We start from the raw sequence: 23,545 nt of genomic DNA, 5'->3' as shown, positions 1-23,545 counted from the left end.
GATGATACCCAGCTTTATCTATCCATGAAGCCAGAGGATACACACCAATTAGCTAAACTGCAGGATTGTCTTACAGACATAAAGACATGGATGACCTCTAATTTCCTGCTTTTAAACTCAGATAAAACTGAAGTTATTGTACTTGGCCCCACAAATCTTAGAAGCATGGTGTCTAACCAGATCGTTACTCTGGATGGCATTTCCCTGATCTCTAGTAATACTGTGAGAAATCTTGGAGTCATTTTTGATCAGGATATGTCATTCAAAGCGCATATTAAACAAATATGTAGGACTGCCTTTTTGCATTTACGCAATATCTCTAAAATCAGAAAGGTCTTGTCTCAGAGTGATGCTGAAAAACTAATTCATGCATTTATTTCCTCTAGGCTGGACTATTGTAATTCATTATTATCAGGTTGTCCTAAAAGTTCCCTAAAAAGCCTTCAGTTGGTTCAGAATGCTGCAGCTAGAGTACTGACGGGGACTAGCAGGAGAGAGCATATCTCACCCATGTTGGCCTCTCTTCATTGGCTTCCTGTTAATTCTAGAATAGAATTTAAAATTCTTCTTCTTACTTATAAGGTTTTGAATAATCAGGTCCCATCTTATCTTAGGGACCTCGTAGTACCATATTACCCCATTAGAGCGCTTCGCTCTCAGACTGCGGGCTTACTTGTAGTTCCTAGGGTTTGTAAGAGTAGAATGGGAGGCAGAGCCTTCAGCTTTCAGGCTCCTCTCCTGTGGAACCAGCTCCCAATTCAGATCAGGGAGACAGATACCCTCTCTACTTTTAAGATTAGGCTTAAAACTTTCCTTTTCGCTAAGGCTTATAGTTAGGGCTGGATCGGGTGACCCTGGACCATCCCTTGGTTATGCTGCTTTAGACGTAGATTGTGGGGGGGTTCCCATGATGCACTGTTTCTTTCTCTTTTTGCTCCGTATGCATCACTCTGCATTTAATCATTAGTGATCGATCTCTGCCCCCCTTCACGGCATGTCTTTTTCCTGGTTTTTTCCCTCAGCCCCAACCAGTCTCAGCAGAAGACTGCCCCTCCCTGAGCCTGGTTCTGCTGGAGGTTTCTTCCTGTTAAAAGGGAGTTTTTCCTTCCCACTGTGGCCAAGTGCTTGCTTATAGGGGGTCGTTTTGACCGTTGGGGTTTTTCATAATTATTGTATGGCCTTGCCTTACAATATGGAGCGCCTTGGGGCAACTGTTTGTTGTGATTTGGCGCTATATAAGAAAAAAGTTGATTGATTGATTGTATAACCACAGTTTTTCATGATTTCTTCACATCTATGAGGTATTAATTTTGTTGGTTTGGAACCAAGATTTTGCTCGTTTACTAGTGTGCTTGGGGTCATTGTCTTGTTGAAACACCCATTTCAAGGGCATGTCCTCTTCAGCATAAGGCAACATGACCTCTTCAAGTATTTTGAAATATCCAAACTGATCCATGATACCTGGTATGCGGTATGCTATATATAGGCCCAACACCATAGTAGGAGAAACGTGCCCATATCATGATGCTTGTACCACCATGCTTCACTGTCTTCACTGTGAACTGTGGCTTGAATTCAGAGTTTGGGGGTCATCTCACAAACTGTCTGTGGTCCTTGGACCCAAAAAGAACAATTTTACTCTCATCAGCCCACAAAATATTCCTCCATTTCTCTTTAGGCCAGTTGATGTGTTCTTTGGCAAATTGTAACCTCTTCTTCACATCTTTTATTTAACAGAGGGACTTTGCGGGGGATTCTTGCAAATAAATTAGCTTCACACAGGCGTCTTCTAACTGTTACAGCACTTACAGGTAACTCTGGACTGTCTTTGATCATCCTGGAGCTGATCAATGGGTGAGCCTTTGCCATTCTGGTTATTCTTCTATCCATTTTGATGGTTGTTTTCCATTTTCTTCCACGCGTCTCTGGTTTTTTGTCCATTTTAAAGCATTGGAGATCATTGTAGATGAACAGCCTATAATTTTTTGCACCTGCGTATAAGTTTTCCCCTCTCCAATCAACTTTTTAATCAAACTACGCTGTTCTTCTGAACAATTTCTTGAACGACCCATTTTCCTCAGGCTTTCAAAGAGAAAAGCATGTTCAACAGGTGCTGGCTTCATCCTTAAATAGGGGACACCTGATTCACACCTGTTTGTTCCACAAAATTGATGAACTCACTGACTGAATGCCACACTAATATTATTGTGAACACCCCCTTTTCTAATTTTTTTTTACTAATAGCCCAATTTCATAGCCTTAAGAGTGTGCATATCATGAATGCTTTGTCTTGTTGGATTTGTGAGAATCTACTGAATCTACTGGTACCTTGTTTCCCATGTAACAATAAGAAATATATTCAAAACCTGGATTAATCTTTTTAGTCACATAGCACTACTATTATTCTGAACACTACTGTATGTAAACCTTTGATCAGGGTCATTTGGGTAGTTTGTGTTGTCATTATGATTTAAAAAGAGTAAACCTGGTTGTTTGACAATAAATGGCTTCACCCAACCACTAACCGTGAGTGAAAAAAAAGGTTTTGTGTTATCATTCATATTCTCTGAAAAATGGCCAAAAAAACAAAAATTCCGCCAGGGTATGTAAACATTTGAGCTCAACTGTACATTGCTTTGTTGATAAGAACCAGAAAAGCAGTGGTGAGCACAGCTAACTGAAAAGTTAGCTTTGATAACCATTAATCCACTAACTAATAAGTTAACTTTTATAATGCTAAACCGCTAAAAAAAACTTGCAGAAGTTACCGCTAAGCACTAACCTTTATTATTGACTCGGTCACGGCCATATCTGTTGGACACTGATAAGCCAGTTTCGGGTTTAAGCGCCGTAGGGGCTGCTGGGTAAAGTCACGATCACAACCATAAAACGAATGCATGAAAAATAAATAGATAAAAATAAAACCCCAAACACGGTCATCATCTTTATCAAAAGCAGTAAATCATAGTATTAGGAGACACAGTTTATCTCGATATTATATATTTATAAACCGTTAACGGAGCTGTGTTCACAAACACAAAGCAAATGCACAAAAAATAAATAAATAAATAAATGAAATCGCAAACACGGTCATCGTCTTTGTAAAAAGAAGTAAATAGCAATATTAATAGTAACAGTTCATCTCTGTATTATATTTCTAAACACAGGAACGGCTCACTTGTGTTGCGTTCAACGCTACTGGTAAAATCTACACCTCATCCGTTGCGTTGAGCTTCCCCGCTAAAGAAAACCCACGTAAGTTTTGGCTTTACATAAAAATACAGCAATAAGTGTCTTTTATCTTTAAGAAAGTAAATATTTGCATGTACACGCTGTCTTTAAAGCAGACACACTGTTGATTTATGCTACGGGAGCTCATCTTGACAGAACTGACTGTTGCAGATACACAACAGACAGGAACTCACATGTATGATTTTAGGGTTTACAAACGTTTTTGACCATTAAACTTTACTCACTTTTCCAGCAAAAAAACAAAACAAAACAAAAATTAACGGACTGAAAGTTAGGGTAACTAAATTTAGCAGAAGCTAATTGGTCCGCTGATGGTTTTCAAAGTTAGCTGAAAAGCTAATCCGCTAATGAAAAAGTTAGCTTCACTAATTAGCGGTTAGCAGAACTGTGCTCACCGCTGCAGAAAAGTATTGGAAAGGTTTTGAGTCATCAGTCCACAAGAGCTTACCGGTGTGTGTGCGTGTGTGTGTCCGTTCCTCAGGTGTGCCGGCGAAACGTAACGAGCTGTACTACGAGTGCTGTAAGGAGCCCTATCCTGATGTAACGTTCACAGTCACCATGCGGCGTAGAACTTTATATTATGGACTCAATCTGCTCATCCCCTGTGTGCTGATCTCCGGCTTGGCTCTGCTGGTCTTCTTGCTTCCTGCAGACTCCGGGGAAAAGATCTCTCTGGGTGAGACAATCTCATAACTTCATACACACACAGCTTCAAATGAAAAGCGACTACTAAGGAAGTAAAGGAGAAAAAAGAAAGCAGTCGGGTTTGGCGGGTTTTAAGGTTAAAGCTAGAGTGCCACCCACATTTGGGGTGATGGTCTTGTGGTTAAGGCTCAAATCCCAGCCTGACTGGAAAAATCACTAAGGGCCCTTTGGCAAGGTCTTTAATCCGCTATTGCTCCTGGTGTGCAGTGAGCGCCTTGTATGGCAGCACCCTCACATCGGGGTGAATGTGAGGCATTATTTGTAAAGCCATTTGAGCGTCTTATGCAGATGAAAAAGCACTATATAAATGTAGTCCATTTACCATTTACAGTTTACATTTCATGAAATGGACAAAAATTTAGTTTCTCATGCAGGGTTCGATTTTAGCAGTTACCCGGGAACCCGTGGCACCCTACTTTGGGGGCGGGCACACAACTCTTTAGACTTGCATTCCCGACTGGAATCCACCTTTTTTTATTTCATAACTGTACAGAAATCTATCAAATTTGGACAAAATTTGCGCAGAATTTGACTTTCTGAGACCGACACATACACAAAACGTCATCAAAAAATGTTCTTCTCCTCTGTTTGTAATGCCGCGTTTTATTATACACAGATCAAATGGAGCGTTTTTGAGGGAAGAGCAAACAGCAGCCAGCGGAGAGTTTTTTATATTTCTCTACGTGGGCGCGCGAGCAAATCATCCGTGAAGATTATTTTATTTATTAACTACACAGATGTATAATAAAAGCAAATGGTGACTGGTTTATAAACACAATTATGACAGAGTTTTTGAGGGAAGAGCTGCCTTAAATTCTGAGCTTAATTCTGATTCTGAGGAAGAACACCTTGAAGTGCTGCAGAGAATGGCAGATGACCATGATGACTGCTAATAGATTTTCTGTAATCACAAGTGTAATCAACACTCATGGCAGCCATGATTGTTAATGGGCTGGATCTTTAATATAACATCGGCAGCTGAGATGACCCCATGCCAATCTGCCTGTGCATATTGGCACGGGGTCATCTCAGCTTCTGACAAGGTTAGAAAATTTCGAAATTTCAGAAAATATTACTCCAAAAACACAAAAATTCCCTTCCATAATTTCATCCTGTCTGATGAAGGGCGAGGCCCGAAACTTCACCTTTGGTGTGTTATTAAAGGCTTGTTTGGGAGCTAACTGGCTGTGCGGATCTCTTTCGTTTTTTGTTCTTACATAATTTCTCCCCAAATCTGCCCCAGATATCACCAGAATGCACAATTTGCATCCCCCCTAGTTGCTTTGCCGCTATGCTGCGTAGCGGTAGGTTTGGTACCGAACTTTTCTGAGGGGCACCAAACTTTTCAGATTTTGGTGCCCTTAAGGCACACAACTATTTATTCTAAAAGGCAAACCCTGTTCTCATGAAATCCCAGCATTATAATGTAGGTTTATTTTAGAAACGTCTTGTAAAATTGCAGCTCATTTTAATGAAGAGACCATATTTATCTGGGGGGAATTCCATAACAAATATTTTCTTTTCTTTTTAATGCCATCTGCAGGAGGGCATGTGTGTGTGCGTGCATGAGCTTTTGAAGGAACAAACAGGAAGTTACCGTGATGCGAAGCGGAACTCTGATGTCTGTCAAATGTCAATCAATCAATCAATCAATTTTATTTATATAGCGCCAAATCACAACAAACAGTTGCCCCAAGGTGCTTTATATTGTAAGGCAAAGCCATACAATAATTACGTAAAAACCCCAATGGTCAAAACGACCCCCTGTGAGCAAGCACTTGGCGACAGTGGGAAGGAAAAACTCCCTTTTAACAGGAAGAAACCTCCAGCAGAACCAGGCTCAGGGAGGGGCAGTCTTCTGCTGGGACTGGTTGGGGCTGAGGGAGAGAACCAGGAAAAAGACATGCTGTGGAGGGGAGCAGAGATCAATCACTAATGATTAAATGCAGAGTGGTGCATACAGAGCAAAAAGAGAAAGAAACACAAAGTAGAGAGGGTGTCTGTCTCCCTGATCCGAATTGGGAGCTGGTTCCACAGGACAGGAGCCTCCCATTCTACTCTTACAAACCCTAGGAACTACAAGTAAGCCTGCAGTCTGAGAGCGAAGCGCTCTATTGGGGTGATATGGTACTATGAGGTCCCTAAGATAAGATGGGACCTGATTATTCAAAACCTTATAAGTAAGAAGAAGAATTTTATGTCTTGTAAATCACTCCAGATGTGTTGTCAGGTTACAAAAACAGCATTTTTCATTTTAGTATTGTGTAGTGGTGTCAGTTAAAATTCTTTTCATGCCAGGTTAAGGCAACATTTGAAAATACAACTATAGCACCGCGCTCATAGAGCGCAAACCTCCGCCAACACTAGTTTCCAATTCGACAAATTTTTACCTTGGAAAAACCTTACAAACTCACGTCCTGTTAGAAGTGTCTTTTCATAAGCTAAATGATCAAATGTCAGGAGTATTATTGTGCAAAGGTTCTGAAAATGATTTGGACTGTCGTGTGAGTCCAGAATGTAATTATCAATGTCCATTGTTCACTGTTGTTACCTACAGTGGAGGAAGTATTTGATCCACTGTCAATTTTGCAGGTTTCTCCACCTACAAAGAATGGAGAGCTCTGTATTTTTTATGGCAGGTTACTTCAGCTGTGAGAGACAGAATAAAAAATAAAAAAAAAAAATCCAGAAAATCACATTGTATGATTTTTAAATAATTAATTTGCATTTTATTGCATGAAATAAGTATTTGATCCCCTAGAAAAACAGACCTTAATATTTGGTACAGAAACATTTGTCTGCCATTACAGAGGTCAGACGTTTCCTGTAGTTCTTGACCAAGTTTTCACACACTGCAACAGGAATTTTGGTCCACTCCTCCATACAGATCTTCTCTTGATCTTTCAGGTTTGGAGTTTCAGCTCCTCCCAAAGATTTTCTATTGAGTTTAGGTCTGGAGACTGGCCAGGCCACTCCAGGACCTTGATATGCTTCTTACGGAGCCCCTCCTTAGTTGCCCTGGCTGTGTGTTTGGGGTCATTGTCATGCTGGAAGACCCAGCCATGACCCATCTTCAATGCTCTTACTGAGGGAAGGAGGTTGTTTGCCAAAATTTCACAATACATGACCCCATCATCCTCCCTTCAATACGGTGCAGTCATCCTGTCCCCGTTGCAGAAGAGCACCCCTAGAGTATGATGTTTCCACCCCCATGCTTCACGGTTGGGATGGTTTTCTTGGGGTTGTTCTCATCCTCTAAACATGGTAAGTGGAGTTGATTCCAAAAAGCTCTATTTTGGTCTCTTCTGACCACATGACCTTCTCCCATGCCTCCTCTGGATCATCCAGATGGTCACTGGTGAACTTCAAATGGGCCTGGACATATGCTGGCTTGAGCAGGGGGACCTTGCTGCCCTGCAGTATTTTAAACCATGACAACATCATGTGTTACTAATGCAATCTTTGTGACTGTTGTCCCAGCTCTCTTCAGGTCATTGACCAGGAACTCCTGTGGAGTTCTGAGCTTTCTCAGAATCATCCTTACCCCACGAAGTGAGATCTTGCATGGAATCCCAGACCGAGGGAGATTGACAGTCATCTTGTGTTTCTTCCACTTTCTAATAAATAATCATAACAGTTGTTGTCTTCTACCAAGCTGCTTGCCTGTTGTCCTGTAGTCCATCCCAGCCTTGTGCAGGTCTACAGTTTTGCCCCTGGTGTCCTTAGACAGCTCTTTGGTCTTGGCTATGGTGGACAGGTGTGATTGATTGTGTGCACAGGTGTCTTTTCTACAGATAACAAGTTCAAACAGGTGCAATTAATACAGGTAAAGAGTGCAGAATAAGAGGGCTTCTTAAAGAAAATTAACAGGTCTGTGAGAGACAGAATTCTTGCTGGTTGGTAGGGGATCAAATACTTATTTCATGCAAAAACATGCAAATTAATTATTTAAAAATCATACAATGTGATTTTCTGGATTTTTTTTTAGATTTTGTCTATCACAGTTAAAGTGTACCTACAATAAAAAAAATACAGGCCTCTCCATTCTTTGTAGGTGGGAAAACCTGCAAAATTGGCAGTGGATCAAATACTCCCCCCCACTGTAATATCCATAATTTCTCCAAAAATATTAGTCCTATCAACTTTCCGTTTTTGTCTTGTTCATCCTTGACCCAAAATACATAAGCATACCAAGCAGCAAATGTCGGCTCTCTCCAGTTTCTCCGTGATCAAAACCATATACACACACGCATACACGTACACAAAGGCCACTTGGCTTTTAATATATAGATTCTTTTTTTAAAAGAATGAGGCTGTGTGTGTGTGTGTGTGTGTGTGTGTGTGTGTGTGTGTGTGTGTGTGTGTGTGTGTGTGTGTGTGTGTGTGTGTGTGTGTGTGTGTGTGTGTGTGTGTGTGTGTAAATTTATTAAAAAATAAACTAAGGAATCACATATACATAAGTATTCACATCCTGTGCTCAATACTTTGTTGAAGCACCTTTGACAGCAATTGCAGCCTCAGGTCTTCTTGAATATCAATCAATTCAATCAATTTTATTTATATAAGGTGGCAGTAATTAAACCATTACTTAAAAAGCCATCACTTGACCCAGCTATCTTAGCTAATTATAGGCCAATCTCCAACCTTCCTTTTCTCTCAAAAATTCTTGAAAGGGTAGTTGTAAAACAGCTAACTGATCATCTGCAGAGGAATGGTCTATTTGAAGAGTTTCAGTCAGGTTTTAGAATTCATCATAGTACAGAAACAGCATTAGTGAAGGTTACAAATGATCTTCTTATGGCCTCGGACAGTGGACTCATCTCTGTGCTTGTTCTGTTAGACCTCAGTGCTGCTTTTGATACTGTTGACCATAAAATTTTATTACAGAGATTAGAGCATGCCATAGGTATTAAAGGCACTGCGCTGCGGTGGTTTGAATCATATTTGTCTAATAGATTACAATTTGTTCATGTAAATGGGGAATCTTCTTCACAGACTAAAGTTAATTATGGAGTTCCACAAGGTTCTGTGCTAGGACCAATTTTATTCACTTTATACATGCTTCCCTTAGGCAGTATTATTAGACGGTATTGCTTAAATTTTCATTGTTACGCAGATGATACCCAGCTTTATCTATCCATGAAGCCAGAGGACACACACCAATTAGCTAAACTACAGGATTGTCTTACAGACATAAAGACATGGATGACCTCTAATTTCCTGCTTTTAAACTCAGATAAAACTGAAGTTATTGTACTTGGCCCCACAAATCTTAGAAACATGGTGTCTAACCAGATCCTTACTCTGGATGGCATTACCCTGACCTCTAGTAATACTGTGAGAAATCTTGGAGTCATTTTTGGTCAGGATATGTCATTCAAAGCGCATATTAAACAAATATGTAGGACTGCTTTTTTGCATTTACGCAATATCTCTAAAATCAGAAAGGTCTTGTCTCAGTGATGCTGAAAAACTAATTCATGCATTTATTTCCTCTAGGCTGGACTATTGTAATTCATTATTATCAGGTTGTCCTAAAAGTTCCCTAAAAAGCCTTCAGTTAATTCAAAATGCTGCAGCTAGAGTACTGACGGGGACTAGAAGGAGAGAGCATATCTCACCCATATTGGCCTCTCTTCATTGGCTTCCTGTTAATTCTAGAATAGAATTTAAAATTCTTCTTCTTACTTATAAGGTTTTGAATAATCAGGTCCCATCTTATCTTAGGGACCTCGTAGTACCATATCACCCCAATAGAGCGCTTCGCTCTCAGACTGCAGGCTTACTTGTAGTTCCTAGGGTTTGTAAGAGTAGAATGGGAGGCAGAGCCTTCAGCTTTCAGGCTCCTCTCCTGTGGAACCAGCTCCCAATTCAGATCAGGGAGACAGACACCCTCTCTACTTTTAAGATTAGGCTTAAAACTTTCCTTTTTGCTAAAGCTTATAGTTAGGGCTGGATCAGGTGACCCTGAACCATCCCTTAGTTATGCTGCTATAGACGTAGACTGCTGGGGGGTTCCCATGATGCACTGTTTCTTTCTCTTTTTGCTCTGTATGCACCACTCTGCATTTAATCATTAGTGATCGATCTCTGCTCCCCTCCACAGCATGTCTTATTCCTGGTTCTCTCCCTCAGCCCCAACCAGTCCCAGCAGAAGACTGCCCCTCCCTGAGCCTGGTTCTGCTGGAGGTTTCTTCCTGTTAAAAGGGAGTTTTTCCTTCCCACTGTAGCCAAGTGCTTGCTCACAGGGGGTCGTTTTGACCGTTGGGGTTTTACATAATTATTGTATGGCCTTGCCTTACAATATAAAGCGCCTTGGGGCAACTGTTTGTTGTGATTTGGCGCTATATAAAAAAATTGATTGAATTGAATTGAATATAGCGCCAAATCACAACAAACAGTTGCCCCAAGACGCTTTATATTGTAAGGCAAGGCCATACAATAATTACGTAAAAACCCCAATGGTCCAAACGACTCCCTGTGAGCAAGCACTTGGCGACAGTGGGAAGGAAAAACTCCCTTTTAACAGGAAGAAACCTCCAGCAGAACCAGGCTCAGGGAGGGGCAGTCTTCTGCTGGGACTGGTTGGGGCTGAGGGAGAGAACCAGGAAAAAGACATGCTGTGGAGGGGAGCAGAATATGATGCCACAACCTTGGCGCACGTATCTTTGGGCAGTTTTGCCCATTCTGCTTTACAGCACCTCTCAAGCTCCATCAGGTTGGATGGGGCGCGTCAGTGCCCAGCCATTTTCAGATCTCTCCAGAGATGTTCAATAGGATTCAGGTCTGGGCTCTGGCTGGGCCACTCAAGAACATTCACAGAGTTGTCCTGAAGCCCGGCTGTGTGCTTAGGGTCATTGTCCTGCTGAAAGATGAACCGTCACCCCAGTCTGAGGTCAAGAGCGCTCTGGAGCAGGTTTTCATCCAGGATGTCTCTGTACATTGCTACATTCATCTTTCCCTCAATCCTGACTAGTCTGTCAGTTCCTGTTGCTGAAAAACATCCCCATAGCATGATGCTGCCACCACCATGCTTCACTGTAGGGATGGTGCCTGCTTTCCTCCAAACATGACACCTGTGCATGCCAAAGAGTTCAATTTTGTTTCATGAGGCCAGAGAATTTTGTTTCTCATGGTCTGAGAGTTCTTCAGGTGCCTTTTGGAAGTCTCCAGGTGGGCTGCCTTGTGCTTTTATGGAGTGTCTTCAGTCTGGCCACTCTACCATACATGCCTGATCGGTGGATTGCTGCAGAGATGGTTGTCCTTCTGGAAGTTTGTCTTCTCTCCACAGATGACCATCACATGACAGAGTGACCATCAGGTTCTTGGTCACCTCCCTGACTAATGCTGTGTTTAAACATAGGCAAGATGGGTTATGAATGTCATATTTGAGTCATTCTTGGCACATTCCTGACATTCTTAACGTGACTTAACGCGTCTGAATAAGGAGAGAAGCTTGACTCTTCGACGAAGATTCTCAACGAAGATTCAAGCTTCTCTACTATGGAAACCACCTGGACAACTGAGAGCCTTCACAGAAGCATCTGAATAAGTTTCTTAATAGTGCGTGTTGGTGCATGATATTCGTGATTTTCGTGGAGCATGTTTTTGGCTGTCAAAAAATCTTCCGTGAATGTCACGCATCACCCACATTTCGCCTCATGCGTGGAGGTCACAACTGAGCGTGTTGATCCATCTTGATTAGTGGTGATCCTTAATAGAGCGTGACAGCTATCTCCTCTGACGTGCGAACAATTAAACCCTGCTACACCGCATTCAGTTTCCTTGCTGCAGTATGCTGAAGAAGGACAGTGACACCAAGTCGGCTAAAAGTCTCGTTCCAGTGCTCCTCAGCACCGTCGTTATGTGGAAACACAGCATAAGGACCTTCTCCCCGATCACTCAGTTTAGACAGGTGGCCAGCTCTAGGAATAGTCCTGGTGGGTCTGAACTTCTTTCATATACAAATGATGGCTGCTACTTTGCTCATTGAGACCTTCAGTGCAGCAGAATTTTTTCTGTAACCTTCCCCAGATTTGTGCCTCAAGACAATCCTGTCTCTGTGGTCTACATCAGTTCCTTTTACTTTGTGCTTGGTTTCTGCTCTGACATGCACTGTCAACTGTGGGACCTTATATGTAGATGGGTCTGTGTCTTTCCAAATCAAGTCCAATCAGTTGAATTTACCACAGGTGGACTCCAATTAAGCTGCAGAAACAACAGCCAATCATGGATGAACAGTTACTAGTTACAGTGTTAGAGTACTTCATGGATTTCTGGAGCTGTATCCTACATTGGAACACATCTGTGATGTTGCCAGCCGATATGACTGATTGCATACATAACTGCAAGAATAATTTCATACAAGAGTGGATGTGACTGCATCATTTTGAAAATGTTTATGCTCTCTTTCTGTCTGACTCAAGGAATCACTGTGCTCCTGTCACTAACTGTCTTCATGCTGCTGGTAGCGGAGATCATGCCTGCTACTTCTGATTCCGTTCCTCTCATTGGTGGGTTATATTTACACGTTTGTTGGTCTGTTTGTTTATTTGTTTATTTATTTTATAGCAGTATGAGCATGTCACATGGAGCAGTGGTTCCAAATTCTGGCCCTCAGGGGCCTGTTAACCCCCAAAACCTGAAACGGCTGCAAATTGAATTATCCACAAACCATTAATTGCAAAATGTGAATACTGTGAAAAATATCTCATAATTCATTATTTGCAACTGATTCAGGTTTTGGAGGTTAACACACCTCACCATAAAACCTAACCATTAAACTATTGCACTATAAAACTATGATGGATCCTTAACTGTTCTTGTTAGGTATGGATCCCACCAAAGCTTTACCAAAAACAGCGTTATTCCGAAACAGTATTGACTCATTACGAAAGACTTCCTGACAACTACAATGTAACATTTGATTCATTCCCTCAAGATGCAAATGCTGCTCTTTATTTCACAGCTGCATGTCCCTGTGACTGATGAGAGGTACATACACTAATGAGGCACATTATGTTTTTTCACTTCAACCCGACTTAAATTAAAAATAGAAGTCTGTGTTGTCATTGTACATACATGCATTCAGTGAAATTTATCTGCATTGAATCATGCTAATTATATTTAGATACAATCCAACCCCTAGAAGCAATGAACAGCAGTGAACAAGCGCCTGGGGATCAAGTCACACTACCATGGTCAAGGCCAGAGAAAGAAGCATAACCTTGATGTGCATTTTTTTTTTTTTGGTGTTGTGAGGAAACTATTGCAAACTCCACACTGGCCATGAGTCGAATTAAACACAGTCTTTTTTATTGCAAAGCAAAAGTGCAAGCCATTGAGCCACCATGCAGCCCCAAGTACATAAGATAAGACGAGATGAGACGAGATGAGATGAGATGAGATAAGATAAGATAATCCTTAATTAATCCTACCGTGTGGAAATTTGCGATGTTACAGCAGCAATGGGATAGTCACAGAACAAATGTGCAAAGTATGGTAAATAATGGGTAAACGACCTCCCCCCCCCCCCCCCCCCCCCCCACCCCCCAAAAAAATAAATAAATAAATAAAAAACAACACATCAGTTGCAACAACATATGACACTCTCCCTCCTTGGTCAGTTCCAAATGAAGAAACCCAACGCAAACACAACATAAAGGTTTAAATAACAGAGCAAAGACTTATTGGAAAAGACCAACTCAGTGTCCAGGTGTCATCCAGGGATGCAGATCACACATCTTGCTTCTATAAAGTTTTACAGTTTTTCAAATCTGTGCTTAAAAAGATGCCTTTGGAAATATTTGATTTTAAATACCTGAAGGTGCTTTTGTACATCAATCATAATATTCCAAGAATGGTCCATCGTATAAATAGTGAACACAGACGTAAAGCTGTCAGCAGCTTTTAACTGATGGTGAAATATCAAATTCAGAAATGACAGATGAAGGGAGGATGAGGCAGAGTGGGAGGGAGGCCTGAGTAAGCTTAGGGTCATGTCAGAGAGTGACTTCAAATGTGTTCTGGAGCAAAGTTATGAGGCAAAAGCATGTTCACAGAGCTGAGGCACATTACTTCATCACTGTGCACTTGCAAGGTCACAATTGTGTCTTTATGACTACATGAACGTTTAGATGATGCAAATTATAACTGTATTCCTTTACGATATGCAATATCTCTGTTTTATTGTGATGAAACTCATACTTCATCATGTTTATTGATATTACAACCCCAATTCCAATGAAGGTGGGATGTTGTGTGATACAGAATACAATGATTTGTAAATCCTCTTCAACCTACAGTATATTCAATTGAATATACCACAAAGACAAGATATTTAATGTTCAAACTGATAGACTTTTTTGGTTTTTATGCAGATATCTGTGTTGGGAAAGTGTAGGGACATGGACCCACAACAGGGGGCGTAAATGAACCGGACAATGGATGAGCCAAAGAATAACAATTTACTGTTGTAAATGTGCAAAACGGAATACAAACAGAAACAGAATTTAGATTACAGTCAATTACATGAAGGTGGCGTGTGGGCAGGCTCGAGGATAGGAGAGCACCGTCCAGAGAAGAGCCGGGCCCCACACGATTTCCACTGCCACCGGATCTGGAAACACACAGGAGACGCCAAGTCCTGATCTCCCCAGGTGGCCACCGTCTCCAGCTGTCGGATCTGGCTGCCCGGCTTTTGTGGTGATGGCTGATGAGTGACAGCTGGCAGGGGTCATGAGTGATAGCTGTCACTCCCGGTTGGTTCTGCAATGCGGCAGCGCCCTCTCGTGCCCGAAGCCTGCACTTCGGGCAGGACGCCCTCTGGTGGTGGTGGGCCAGCAGTACCTCCTCTTCAGCGGCCCACACAACAGGATCCCCCCCTCAACGGGCGCCTCCTGGCTCCTGACCAGACTTGTCGAGGTGTCGGGTGTAGAAATCGGCCAGGAGGGTCCAGGATGAAGCTCCTCTTCACCCAGGAGCGTTCTTCGGGTCCGTACCCCTCCCAGTCCACCAAGTACTGGAACCCCCGGCCCTTCCGATGGACGTCCAGGAGCCAGCGCACCGTCCAAGCCGGCTCCCCGTCAATGATCTGGGCAGGAGGCGGCGCCGGTCCGGGAGCACAGAGGGGTGAGGTGTGGTGTGGTTTCAGTCTGGACACATGGAAAACAGGGTGGATCCGCAGTGAAGCTGGATTGATGATCTTGAGGATCTTGAAGGGACCAATGAAGCGTTCCTTCAGTTTCGGGGAGTCCACTTGCAGGGGTATGTCCTTTGTTGATAGCCACACTTCCTGCCCGGGCTGGTATGCAGGGGCCGGGGAACGCCGGCGGTCTGCATGGGCCTTAGCCCTCATCCGGGCCTTCAACAGGGCAGAACGGGTGGTGCGCCACACCCGACGGCATCTCCGCAGGTGGGCCTGGACTGAGGGCACACCGACCTCTCCCTCCACAACAGGAAACAATGGGGGCTGGTACCCCAGACACACCTCAAACGGGGAGAGGCCGGTGGCAGAGGACACCTGGCTGTTATGCGCGTACTCGATCCAGGACAGATGTTCACTCCAGGCCGTCGGGTGTGTGGATGTCACACAGCGTAAGGTATGTTCCAGTTCTTGGTTGGCCTGTTCTGCCTGTCCGTTATTTTGCGGGTGATACCCAGACGAGAGGCTCACAGTGGCCCCCAGTTCTCTGCAGAAACTCCTCCAGACTTGAGAGGAGAACTGGGGACCACGATCGGAGACAATGTCTGTAGGTATCTCATGCAGACGCACGACGTGGTGGACCAGAAGGTCTGCTGTCTCCTGGGCCGTAGGGAGCTTCGGGAGGGCCACGAAGTGGGCCGCCTTGGAGAACCGGTCCACTATCGTGATGATGGTTGTCATGCCCTGGGACGGCGGGAGGCCCATGATGAAGTCCAGGCTGATGTTGGACCAGGGGCGATGGGGCACAGGTAACGGCTGGAGCAGTCCCTGTGCCCGTTGATGGTCAGCTTTGCCCCTGGCACAGTTGGTACAAGCCTGGACATAGTCCCGGATGTCGGCTTCCATGGACGCCCACCAGAAGCGCTGCTGGACTACTGCCACGGTCCTTCGCACCCCTGGATGACAGGAGAGCTTGGAACCATGGCAGAAGTCCAGGACTGCAGCTCTGGCTTCTGGTGGGACGTAGAGGCAGTTCTTCGATCCATTTCCTGGGTCCGGGTTCCGTGCCAGGGCCTCCCAGACGGTCTTCTCCACATCCCAGGTGAGGGTGGCCACGATAGTGGACTCAGGAATGATGGATTCCGGCGGATCCGACAGCTCTGTTTTGACTCTTCATGGACCTGGGACAGGGCATCTGATCTTTGGTTCTTGGTCCCGGGGTGATAGGTGATCTGGAAGTCAAAATGCCTGAAGAACAGTGACCAGCGGGCTTGCCTGGGGTTCAGCCGCTTGGTGGTCCTGATGTACTCCAGGTTCCGGTGGTCCGTGAAAACTGTAAATGGCACCGCAGCTCCCTCCAACAATTGTCTCCACTCCTCAAGAACCTCTTTCACCGTGAGGAGTTCCTGATTGCCCACGTCATAGTTCCGCTCTGCCGGGGTCAACCTGCGTGAAAAATAGGCACATGGGTGGAGAACCTTGTCGGACTCTCTGCTCTGGGACAGCATGGCTCCTATCCCTGAGTCAGAGGCGTCCACTTCAACCATGAACTGGCGGTTAAGATCGGGCTGCACCAGAACTGGTGCAGTCGAGAACCGGCGTTTCAACTCCCTGAATGCAGCCTCGCACCGATCCGACCAGGTGAAGGGGACTTTGGAGGAGGTCAGGGCTGTCAAGGGGCTAACCACCTGACTGTACCCCTTGTTGAACCTCCTATAGACGTTCGCAAAGCAGAGGAACTGTTGCAGCTTCCTACGGCTTGTTGGTTGGGGCCAATCTCTCACCGCTGCAACCTTGGCCAGATCAGGGGCGACAGAGTTGGAGGAGATTATGAACCCCAGGAAGGACGGTGAAACTCGCACTTCTTGCCCTTCACAAAGAGCCGGTTCTCCAACAACCGCTGCAGGACCTGACGTACATGCTGGACATGAGTGTCAGTATCCGGGGAAAAGATGAGTATATCGTCTAGATATACGAAGATGAATCGGTGCAGGAAGTCCCGCAAGACGTCATTTACCAAAGCTTGGAACGTCGCGGGGGCATTAGTGAGGCCGAACGGCATGACCAGGTACTCAAAATGACCTAATGGGGTGTTGAATGCCGTCTTCCATTCGTCTCCCTTCCGGATCCGAACCAGGTGGTACGCATTCCTAAGATCCAACTTTGAGAAGATTTTGGCTCCATGCAGGGGCGTGAACACTGAATCTAACAGGGGCAATGGGTATCGATTGCGAACCGTAATCTCGTTCAGCCCTCTGTAATCAATGCATGGACGGAGTCCGCCGTCTTTCTTGCCCACAAAAAAGAAACCTGCACCCATCGGGGAGGTGGAGTTCCGGATCAATCCGGCAGTTAAAGAGTCCCGGATGTAGGTCTCCATTGATTTGCGCTCAGGACGTGAGAGATTGTACAGCCTGCTGGACGGGTACTCAACGCCCGGGATCAAATCAGTGGCGCAATCGTACGGCCGGTGCGGGGGAAGAGTGTGTGCCAGATCTTTGCTGAAGACATCAGATCGTGGTACTCCTCAGGCACCGACGTCAGATTGGGGGGAACTTTGACCTCCTCATTAGATGTCACACCGGGTGGAACCGAGGATCCTAAACATTCCCGGTGGCAGGTTTCGATCCACTGCGTCACAACCCCAGACGGCCAATCTATCTGGGGATTGTGCTTCACCATCCATGGAAACCCCAAATTCACTCGGGAGGTAGAAGGTGTTACGAAAAACACGATCTCCTCCCTATGATTCCCAGACACAACCAATGTCACGGGCCGTGTCTGGTGTGTGATTAATGGGAGAAGGGTGCGATCTAGTGCCCTTACTTTCAGTGGAGAAGGGAGAGCCACTAGAGGGAGCCCAACCTCCCTTGCCCATCTGCTATCCAGCAGATTCCCCTCCGACCCCGTGTCCACCAGTGCTGGGGCGTGAAGGGTTAGATCCCCACTCAGGATCGTTACTGGGATGCATGCAGATTCACTGGATTTTTCATCGTGAATGTTATGACCCACCCTTAGCCCAGTTTCTAAGCGTGGGTGTTGTAGTTTAACCGTTTGGGGCAGTTTTTCTGTATATGCTCACATGAGCCACAGTAAAAACATTCCCTGTTGTCTGTCATTGGATTTAACTTTGGCCCTGCTCATGTCCATAGCTTCATCAGCAGGGGGAGCTTTTGCCACACGGAGCTCTCCGGCTGTGGAGCGTGGGGACGGCGGCACCCTTTCAGACCCGGAAGGGAGAGGGACGGCTCGCGCCCGGCCATGTCCTTCGCCTCGCTCCCGACGATGTTCTTCCAACCGGTTGTCTAACTGTATGACCAGATCGACAAGCCCGTCAAAATCCCGCGGCTCATCCTTAGCCAGCAAGTGCTCCTTCAGGACTGGAGACAGTCCGTGTACGAAGGCGGCAAGGAGTGCAACGTTATTCCAGCCAGACCTTGCAGCCGCGATGCGGAAGTCGACTGCATAAGCGTCTGCACTCCGACACCACTGTCTCATTGATAGCAGCACGCTTGAAGCAGTCTCGTGTCGTGGTCCTTCTTTTGGTCGTCTCAGGATGTCTTCTTTTAGATAACACAAACTAATTGCAAGTGATTTGCTAGAAAAGGACACAACACTTTGGAATAATTCAGCCTTAAGCAAGATAAAATGCACAGAGTTTTTTAAGTTTATTTAAGCCTTCGACACAGAGCTTATACAAACTGAGTCCTCTAGAGAGACTGAATATGTGACGACCGCGCTCATCTATTTATTGGAAACCCGCGGGCATCGCTCCTCCTTCGACTTTTTTATTTATTTTATTCCCAAGACATGGTTTTCTATTGGAAGTGTCCTCTAGTGAACCCTAAGCAGGTGTTAGGCCATTATTTCAATGTGACAAACGCTCCCATTAAAACTTGAAGGATTTACAACTGATTTTTTTAAAAGACCTTCGGCCACAGGTGCAGCTGGCCTGAGGCCCCCTGCACCTGGCCTGCGGGAAAGCACCTAAGAGGCCTTGGAAAGCCCCTGACAGACCGAATGACTAATAGAGCCCTTTTTTGGGTTGAACACCTGCTAGTTCAGTCAGAGGACATACAGTTCAGATCAGGACACTTGATAGTTCATCATAGTTCAAATAAGGACCTAAAAATCTTCTACAGTCCCTCCTCTGGGACTCGAAAGAGTCCAATTACATCAACTATACTCTTGGGCTGTTTACTGACAAGACATCCTCATTTGTGTATTGCAATAAAAAAGAAAAACACATCACTCGAATTACTGATAACTCTGGTGCGGATATGAATATAAGTGATACTTCACACGGTAAATATATTTAAGTGCAGGTGAACCTACATACTAAGGCACAAGGTGATCAATTAGCTGGATTATATCAACGCAAGGTGACATTCAAACATTGAGTTTTGGTGTAATTCAAGGCACTTAAAATGGCCACATAAAACAAGTTACATCAACCTCTTAATCATGGCAAAGTAAAGGCATTACATTGACATTAGTGCAACCAATCATCTTCTGACATCTATTGTCTCACTCAACCAGAGGCTCCAACCCATTATACTTGGTTCTACATATTATTTTGTTAAAGCGTCACACATTTATTACTTAAATGCATCAAATAACCCCTACGGTACCACTATTTAGTCAACCAATCAAGAAACTATTCTAAGGTTAGCGCAGCTATATCTAGTTAAATGATAAACACAATAAATGGTTTCCCTTCATGTCCGTCCTTAAGTCATTTGCCTTAGTCAATCATATAATGGTTTTCATTATAGGCCATTTCTCAACATTTTCCACTTTGTTTTTCTTCTTTTTCAGCTTGTTTTCTAATGCCCTTTTTGGCCAGACGCCAAATTTAGGCGATGCATGTCTCTTGAGGCATGCTATAATTTAAGAAAAAGGGGTCCCTATGGTGCATCTTTACTACTAAATCTCCAAACACGCCGTGTAAGGGTCCCCTTTTTATAACTTTGCAATGTGATATCTATGTGTATGCATTTAGCTTTATCTGTGTTACGCAGATGATGGTAAGGACAGACATTTACCCGACCTTCGTTACTAATATATATCCTTCTTTGTTTTTTTTATTTACACTCAGATTTCTGAAATCAGTCCGCAATTCAAACTCAAGAATCAAGATCATCGTCCGTTTTCAGTGCCATTATGTCAGTCCGCACTCCTCAGCATTTACTCAGCATCTGAAGTTTTGGGAGAAGTTGGGGAATATGGGGAGGTTGGCCTTTCAGGGGTAGTGGGGGAAGGATCAGGAATTCTGGCTTTCAGACAGTCGCGCAGTTCTCTGATGGATCTTTCCAGCTCCTTGTGCTGCTTGGCCAGGTTGTACAGGGCCCCCAGAGAATTCTTGCCCACATTCAGGGTGGTGGTGGCCAGCCCTAGGTGTTCCCTCTCCATATGCTCCATCATGCTGGCTAGCATGTCCATACTAGACTGAAGACCACACAGTTGAGTATGGAGGCCCTCCTGAGCACAAGAGATGTTGGCATTGTCACGGTGTATCCTTACACAGGTATGCAGCTGTCTGACTCAGTTGTGGCATGATTTCCTCAAATAGTCCATGGGGAATGTGATTTGTGAGGTGCAGGAGCTGCTCCAAGGTTTTTGGAGCAGACTCTTGTGGAAGACGAAGCTCTCTAGCCAAGATTGCCATGTCCAGTGGGGTGACCATGACCAGATTAAGGTTGTGCAGTCCAGGGGACAGGAAGTACAAGGGGGAAGGCATTTCGTGTGTGGGGGGAGTATTGTTGATGTCGCACGGGCAAGTGGTTGGGACACTCTGGGCATTTAGCAGCCTGTACAAAGCTCCCCTCTGTCCTGGTGGGTGAGTTCGGCTAAGGTCCACCCCTGCTGATCCTCCTCCAGAGGCACTGGGCTGATCAGAATATCTCTCCTGCCTTGGGGGTGAAAAGCTGGGGACAGGTCCTAGCAGTGAATTGGGTCTAGGATGCACTCGGGCAGTTGCTGCATATGGCCGACCTTGGCTGCCTCCCCTGGAGGGTATCGTTGCCACTGGCACATGTGACTGTCTCCATGGCATCTGCGGAAGGAGTGTGTTCCTGAGTCCAAAGGGTCCTTCAGGTGATGGTGGAGTCCTCGGGCCGACTCTTGCTGCAGGCAGATTCTGTGAAGCCGTCATCGCCAGGTGCTGGAACGATGAAGATCCTTCTGTTGCCAACTGGTTTAGCTGCTGGATGGATGGCGGCTGTGGCGACCAATCATGGCTCGACCGTCCCTCCTGTATATCCTCTTCTCCAAACAGTTCTGAGAGTCCAATCAGACTTGATAGAGGCAGATCAGGCATAGGTCCCTGATCAGGGGAGTCTGGTCTCTCAGCCATACTCCTGTGTCCTATTAATATACATATACGTTCATTATTACAGCTCCATGTCATTCTTTCAGATACTGTCTATCCTATTGTTGTGGGTGCATGTGTGTGAATGTAAATGTGCGTGCATGTCTTCTTCCTTGTCTACAATATCACCAAGCATGGTCCATCCCAGTCCTCCCTATCTGGGGTATACGCCACAATATTAGGTAGCTGGTGGCTGTCAGGGAGGATAATTGGTATTTCATCCATTTCCATATATTCTGGTTCTCTGTCTATTTCGTTTGTGCTTTCTTCTAGGGCTCGGACGGCTAACAGTGGGAGCTGTCCTACTGTGGATGAAATCAATTTATTGACCAGAAATTTTATCAAGGGAATACCACAACATATTACCAGCAAGACCGCCACCCCTGTTAGTGCCAAGACTACACCTATCTGATATAACCAGTCTTTCCATGATATCCACCCTCTCCTTAGAGCCCCAAACAGTGAAAATAGTGGGCCAATATTCATTCCATTCCCTACAATGTATCCAGAATCGTCAGTTTCATTTCTCCCTCCTATGGAGTTACTTAATAGTTCCTGTTGCATCTCTTCAAGTGTGATTAAGAGCTCTGTCAAATTTCCGTCTTCCCCTGTACGCATGGGAATAGCTGTGCAACATTCGGTGGCTTTGATCATAATACAAACTCCTTGTTCATCAGCCATCATCATCTCGATAGCTAATCTATTTTGCATTGTCATTAGCGAGGTGGCGTGCAGTTGTTCGGTTAAGGCTCCTACAGCTGCCAATGTCCAATTCAAATATCTTTGTTGATTATACCACAAGTAATTAATCCACTGCACCTCCTGGAACCTAGAACAGACTTTTGGAGTAACAGAACCAATGCCCATCCCCATTTATCCCCGTCTTCATCTGCTTTAACTCTGCTACTGTCTATGGCTTCTAATTGTCGGGGTATCCCTTCTGGTATCCCGTTTCTTACTGTGACGTTGTAGTCTGTTTTAAGTGTCATTATTCCTCTTTTCTTACGAAGTTTCTGTGGCATGGGTTGTATTGAATTTGGCATTTCAATTACTGTTATTGCTCCTGTGAGCATCGCAGGAGCACAAAGGCCTTTCCAATTAGGGGACAGCGATGACAGGAGTTTCCTTTTTTGTCCGCATATCCAAAAGATGTCAGCCAAGGGTACCGTTCCCTTAGCTAAATTTGGAGTGGATACCCATGAAGCATGGGTGAGATTCAGTCCAATTACAGACCCCCCTGTGGCCGGTACTATTTGTTCACACTGTATGCCTGCTGCTGGCAGGGTGTGACAGACGGTAATGTTCCATGCTGTTTTGGCCGGTTTGTATTCTTGCTGCTTTTGCATACACTGTATGTGGTGTTTTGACTGGGTCATCCCTACCTGCCAATCGCTTATGTATTGTGCTACTAAGCCTTTAGCTATACAGAATGGGTGTATCATCCCTTTCTCTATTTTAATCATAGGTGGAACGGTTCCTTCTGTACTTAGAGGCACTGGACAAAGTTTACTGTCGGCAGCATATTTTTCATCACCTACTGCCATTTTCATAACACATTGTGTATAGCATTCTGCTTGGTCTGAGTTATGTTGGGGGCTCCTATAACAGTTGTTGATATCAGGTAGGGGTTTAGCCTGAGGTATCACACCCTTCCGGTGACAGGCTATGCAAGGCTTTTCACTGATCTGCCTAGCCGAAAATTTCAACCATTGGTAAAATAAATTGGTCTTCAACCCTTGTGTGCGGGCTAGGTCTGTACTGGGATCCCATCTCCCTAAGTGACTGCTTGTTTCTAGGCTTCTAATTGTCCTCTTTTTCCTTGGTTTGATTTTTACCCATTTTGTGGCTTCATGTACTGTAACAGTTATGTCTTGCTTGGTTTCCCTGCATCCTCTTTTATCACAAATTACCTCTATGTTGAGTGTTCCCTCCTCTTCACATTTGATGCTAATGGCTTCGCCTAATATGTAATCCCCCAGCTTTCCCTGTATTCCTATGTTCTTGTAGGCTTTTGATTTAATGTATACCAAATTATATGTTTTTCCTGTGTTTAGAATGCCTTGTTTAGTTGCTAT

The 23,545-nt window shown here is 44.6% G+C and overlaps 1 protein-coding gene across 1 annotated transcript in view; it reads left to right on the top strand.

Annotated features, from left to right (window-relative positions):
* The window catches only part of LOC117520137 (neuronal acetylcholine receptor subunit alpha-7-like), a 215,063-nt gene that overhangs the window by 163,806 nt on the left and 27,712 nt on the right, over positions 1 to 23,545 (top strand). The window contains exons 6-7 of the mRNA XM_034181440.1: positions 3,734 to 3,928; positions 12,384 to 12,470. Of these exons, the coding sequence (XP_034037331.1) occupies positions 3,734 to 3,928; positions 12,384 to 12,470 (282 nt within the window). The remainder of the gene's footprint in view (positions 1 to 3,733; positions 3,929 to 12,383; positions 12,471 to 23,545) is intronic.

The sequence above is a fragment of the Thalassophryne amazonica genome, chromosome 11 (genome assembly GCF_902500255.1).
Source record: "Thalassophryne amazonica chromosome 11, fThaAma1.1, whole genome shotgun sequence".
Lineage (NCBI taxonomy): Eukaryota > Metazoa > Chordata > Actinopteri > Batrachoidiformes > Batrachoididae > Thalassophryne > Thalassophryne amazonica.
The sequence above is the reverse complement of the archived record's forward strand: the minus strand, read 5'-3'. Positions and strand labels throughout refer to the sequence as shown.